This window comes from Amphimedon queenslandica, unplaced genomic scaffold (assembly GCF_000090795.2).
Source record: "Amphimedon queenslandica unplaced genomic scaffold, v1.1 AMPQUscaffold_12114, whole genome shotgun sequence".
Taxonomy (NCBI): domain Eukaryota; kingdom Metazoa; phylum Porifera; class Demospongiae; order Haplosclerida; family Niphatidae; genus Amphimedon; species Amphimedon queenslandica.
The window spans coordinates 3488-8975 of NW_003547647.1; the positions used below are offsets into that span (position 1 = coordinate 3488).

Here is a 5488-nt window from a genome sequence, read left to right on the forward strand (position 1 = left end):
AAAGTAGAGTGTAGACTATTAATTTCATGCAGATTTGAGGTCAGAAGATGCCAGTATTTTCAATTTAGGTGCTAGCTCAGTGCTAGTTATTGTACATGTACATATACCTGTAGATGTACATGTACATGTACCTGAGTCCTGAGGCATAACCCGCTAAACCCAGATATTTAAGTTGAAAGCTGAATCATCAACACACACACTATAAACTGGCTGTACTGTAATGTTTGTATTTCCCTTCCTACTACCCTAGGTACATGTAACTACTGTATACATGTAGATAGTGGTATATCAATTTTCTCTAAGTGCTTCTCTAAAATTTTAGCAGAACTGCTCTGAATTTTCTTGTCAGTGTATACTGTGTGGTATATCATAGTCACAGCTGTACAACCCTGAGCATTCCCTTTCATTTATGAATATTGTGTGTCTTACTAGGAATAGCCTTTATGAATACACTGGGTATGAATGAATATTATTATAGGGCCACCACTAAATATGGATATCCCTCACAACCGCAGTACATGACATTCACTTAGCTTGTGTCTTATGTATAATAGTCAAATATACCAGTACAGCATATGTTAAGCCTTGAGTCACAGTATGTAGTAATTATTGATTATTGTGACTGTTGTTATAAAGCAACTTCCACTTGTGTGTTTGTGTGTTATTTATGATGTTTCCTCTATAATCCTATCTATCAAAGCATTTGCAGATCATAATTATTATTATAGAGAAAGCAGAAGGGCAATGTGATTGTATGCCTTGAATATTATGATTTGTCATTATTATGCATGTACATGTAAATATAAGTACACGAATAATAGTATTAGCTTCTTGTCTGTGTATTACTGGTACCATTTAACATTGCATGTACATGTATATGTATAATTAGTGATAGACGTAGAACTTGCTGATTGTCTGAATGGCCTTCAAAAGTGCTTAATCTTACACGCATTATGCTTGTTATGTTTGTTTTGTTTTAATGTCATACGTTTTTGTAGGTACAGCACATTGTAAATGTAATTCTGATTCAGTTTCTTTAGTTTAATGTATTATTGATAATTTAAAGATTGCCTTCAAAGCGTTTTTTGATCACAATTTCTTATAAAATAGCTCATGTTACATTTACACGCACAAGTTCTTTGAATTATAAGAAAATAACCCAAGTTACATGTACTGTACATGTATTTGTCACAAATTGTTTTTGCAAGAAATCATTGTATTATCTTCTCTAGAATAAATGTTTTCTTAGTAACTGTATTTGCCCCCACTTGTTAATCTAGCTGTATCTTTCCTTTTTATTTGCGTTTCATAGTAAGGATATCACTATGAATACACAAGTATGAATACTGCTATGTTAAAAGGTAGGGATATTCTCCTAGGATATTCCCTATGAAACAGTTATAACTACCTGCCATTCTTAAATGTGTGTTAATACTGTACTTTGTATAATGTACATGTAGGAGTGTCTTCCTATAGATTAGTCAGCATATTATTCTAAGCCAAACAGTCAGCATGTTTATACTATTAACTGTGGTTGATTTGTCTGTGTGCCAATGTACATTATTTGTACTTGTATAAATGCTTAAGATAAAAGCTCACGTAACTCTCATTCCTGCCCTTGTTCATTATAAGTCATGTGTAATGCACCTAATGTATCTTATGGCTTCAAACTTTGGTAGTCTAGTATTTTAGTGATTTTGTAATTTTAATTAATCATATAGCTTGATGTGTATTGGTAAGACTTAGATATTTGGTGACGTGCTAAATTTTTTGCAACTGACAAATTTTACTGTTGGTGATTTATAAACCATGCCACTTATTAAGCATGCTCAGAATAAATAAACACAACAGACTTTGTATTTGTGGTTGCTTAGTACACCGCCAATCTGCCAATGTTAATTCTCTGTTAATATTTCTAACTGTACAGTACTTGTAATTATCATAATTATTGTGCAAAAAAGTTTATTCAATTTTATCCACTATTTTTGTGTAATATCTACCTTTGTTTTTTACTTAGATACCATTACTTAGCTGACATGATCAGTACTGTTCGCAAGTTGTGTGAAGTGTGAATGTACAAGTTAAGTGAATGCTTTATTTGACATCAAAAAATAAAATAATTTAACACCACACTATTGTTTAAATTTATTTTCTCTATTATTATTATGAAAATCTTGATTATTAGAACATTAATGAATAAAAAAATCGTGTGGGACACGCCCACTATCTTGATGAATATATCGAATGATTTTGGTCGATTGAAAGCTCTTTCTCGCTCATTCTTTCTCAGTTCTCAATTGTACTTGGCTGAGCCAGCATTGTGTAAATAGAGACTGGGCCATAGTATATCAATGACTGAGCGCCCACTTTCGGGCTGTATAATCGGTTGCTCCTATTATAAGGCGAAAGCATTTGTGGCGAAAGTGAGTTGGATTTTATTAATAATTAAATCTACATGTATAATGGACTAATTCTTTTACAATAGGAATAGAGTCATGGCTAGTTTAAATATTTGTGTATCTTGTAAACGTTCACTCAATCCTCCTAATGCCAGTTTTTGTTCACAGTGTGGATCACCACAGTCTTTATGGAAATCGTGTATGCATTGTAAAGCACAACTTCCTCCTAATGCTCTTTATTGCATCAATTGTGGTTTGTTCCAAACACACCCACAAAATCCAGATTCTTCTACGAAATTGTGTATACACTGTAAAGTTCAATTACCTCCTAACACTACTGTTTGCAAGGAATGTGGCAAAATTCAGAAAGTGCCGTGCATACTTTGTAAGCGTCCATTATGGGTAAATGCTCAGAATTGTTCAATTTGCTCAGCTGCACAAGATCCAGCAGAATTTAAGAAGCAATCTTTCAAACAGTGCAACAAGTGTGGAGTTCAGTTGTTATTAGATGCACAGATTTGTCATTGCACAAGTTGCTATGCTCATCAAAATATTCCTAGTGACACCACTCTTCCTGCCCCTAATGTTACAATAAATCTTGGTGTTGAAGAATTAATGGAAGATAAAGTTGATCCTTCTGATGATCATAAATCTATTCCAGAGCTGCAACGGCAAAGTAACCAACCGAAACAAGAGCAATGTGAATCTCAGCAAGATGATTCAATGGATACTAGCATCATTCCAGGAAAGAAAATAGTTGGCCCTCTAAAACGTTCTGCGCATGGTGACGATGGAAATGAATCTGATGACAAGAACAAGAAATTGAAAACATCTGATGCAGCAGCTGCCACTTGTGGAGCTGTTGTACAGCAAAAAGTTAGCACATATGGTATTGTAGGAGAAAGTGATCATCAGTCAACAATCACTGATACTCGAAAAAGGAAACAGGCTGATCATAATGACTCACAAGGTTCTCAGTTTTCCCCTCCTCTTGCTAAGAAAGTTGAAGATGGCTCACATGTTACTCGGACACAAGTAGATAGAGATCCAAAAGAGATTGACGTTGAAGAAAAAAGCTTTCAGACTATAATATATGTGCAAGCTGATCCAAACAAAGAGAAATGCAATAATGAAATGACAAGAGAAAAGAATGAACATGGACAAGAGAATCCATTAGCAAAAATGTCATTGTCCGACAAGCAAGAAATTACCAATCAAACAGATTCATCAGGAAACACTGATTTAATGGGAACTCCTTCAACACCTAATAGATCCTCACTGCCAACCCTAGTTACTACTCCTATTGTCTCCTCCGTTGATTCTGTTTCTTCATCCACTTCTGCTACTCTGCCTCCTAATTTGTCTCTTCCTCTTACTTCATCTCCATCTACTGATACTTCCGTTACTTCAATTCTTGCATCTGTTACTTCACTTTCAGAGTCTGATAATGGTACTTCTCAATCATCTCCTACATTTGTAACTTCATCTTTAACTATTACTACTCCAGCTTTATCTTCTGCTCCTGTTACTTCATCTTCTGTTACAGCTATTAATCCATCTCCTGTACCTGCCAATTCGTCTCCTACTTCTGCTACTCCATCTACTAATTCGTCTCCTACTACCATTACTTTGTCTGTTGCTTCATCTAATTCAGCTCTTGTTCTTGTTTCCACTTCATCTCCTAACCCTGTTACTTCAACTTCTGCTGATGCAACTCCATCCCCTAATCCATCTTCTGATGCTAGTTCTACTTCAAGTCCTCCTATAGCAAGTCATAATGGTAAAGGTTCTTTGGAATCTGGTGATGTACTAAATGATAAGACAGATCTAGTTCTTAGTGATAGACCAATTGAGCCTGTTGTTGATCCTCATCAACCCAAAGCTAAAGCTAGCAAAGGTGAAAATGAAGGGGAAAGGGATAAAGGAAGTAAAGTAGATAAACAAACAGATCAATCTGAAAAGAAACCAAAAGATTCTAAGAGTAAGCAGAAAGAGCCAAGCCATCCAGTTCCTAACCCGTGAGTATTATACCATAAACTGGTTTATTTTTGCAGTGGAAAATTTTTGCGAATCTTGCATTTTAAAAATTTTGCGGGATTAATTTTCACCAGTTGCTTGCAGACTGCACCACGTGGCAATAGAGAGCAAAATTTTGCGGTGAAAAATTTTTGCAAATGATCACAAACCGCAAAATTTGTGAAAATATTTTACCACTAAAATAAACCGGTATACCATATTTGATATACATTTTGTTTAACTGTAGACCCAAGACTGCCCTTTGTGTGTTGAATCCACCTAAAGAAAAATCAATGAAAATAATATTTTGTGCTGTAATTCACCTGAACAGTTGGCATTATGAGCAAGGAAAGTCTTCAATTTATTTAAGATTTGGTCACAGAGAATTAGGGGATTGGAAAATTGACATTGGTCCTTGTGATTTAGTAAGGTTTGTTAAAATTAATTATGAAATACAGTACACTATTGTACATGTATGCTTATGTACTTTTCTACCACTGTACATGTATCATAGCTTTGACGTATAACTGAAAGATTACTTTGTCTCGCCCGCTTCTTCATTACCTGCTGAAGGGTGAGGCGAGACTAATTACTTTAATGCCAATTATATCCTCACCCTTATTCACAGTATTAGGATACTTGCCTAATATGCATACATTTAAGGCTGGTTTACATAAAATTGGATTGCTATTTGTTTACTTGTGTTGCAACCGGAAGAAACAAAGGGGATGTGCATCAAAGCATCAGAATAGGCTTATATTTTATCTTGACATATTGACACATCCTGCCATTTTTTATACAGCACTTAAAAATTGCAATGCAAGATTATGCATCATTATGTAAACCAGGCTTTGTGTGGATGAGTCCAATAATGACCTAATTTGGTTTTAAAAATTTAATTTGCAATGCACTGGTATAGACAATTATCAAATTTTGCTACTTGTACTGTAGTGAAGAAAATTTTTCAGCTTGTGCGCTAATTTTAGTTGATGAAAAAGTATGGCTAAAAATTACAAATTTGAAGCATTGAATTAATATCTCAGTTTATGTATAGTTATGATAAGCTGTATATC

The 5488-nt window shown here is 34.6% G+C and overlaps 1 protein-coding gene across 1 annotated transcript; it reads left to right on the plus strand.

Annotated features, from left to right (window-relative positions):
- Window positions 1-2495: 2495 nt before the first annotated feature.
- LOC109588404 (flocculation protein FLO11-like) lies at window positions 2496-5062 on the plus strand. Its single transcript, XM_020004576.1, has 3 exons — window positions 2496-4417; window positions 4663-4845; window positions 5044-5062. The coding sequence occupies exons 1-3, from the start codon at window positions 2496-2498 to the stop codon at window positions 5060-5062; spliced, it is 2124 nt and encodes a 707-aa protein (XP_019860135.1).
- Window positions 5063-5488: the final 426 nt, after the last annotated feature.

What these genes read in the sequence shown, in the direction of transcription:
- LOC109588404 (XM_020004576.1), top strand. Translation starts at nt 2,496, where the DNA reads ATGGCTAGTTTAAATATTTGTGTATCTTGTAAACGTTCACTCAATCCT. An exon ending in AGCCATCCAGTTCCTAACCC is followed by an intron (nt 4,418 to 4,662) that starts GTGAGTATTATA and finishes GTTTAACTGTAG; the next exon opens with ACCCAAGACTGCCCTTTGTG.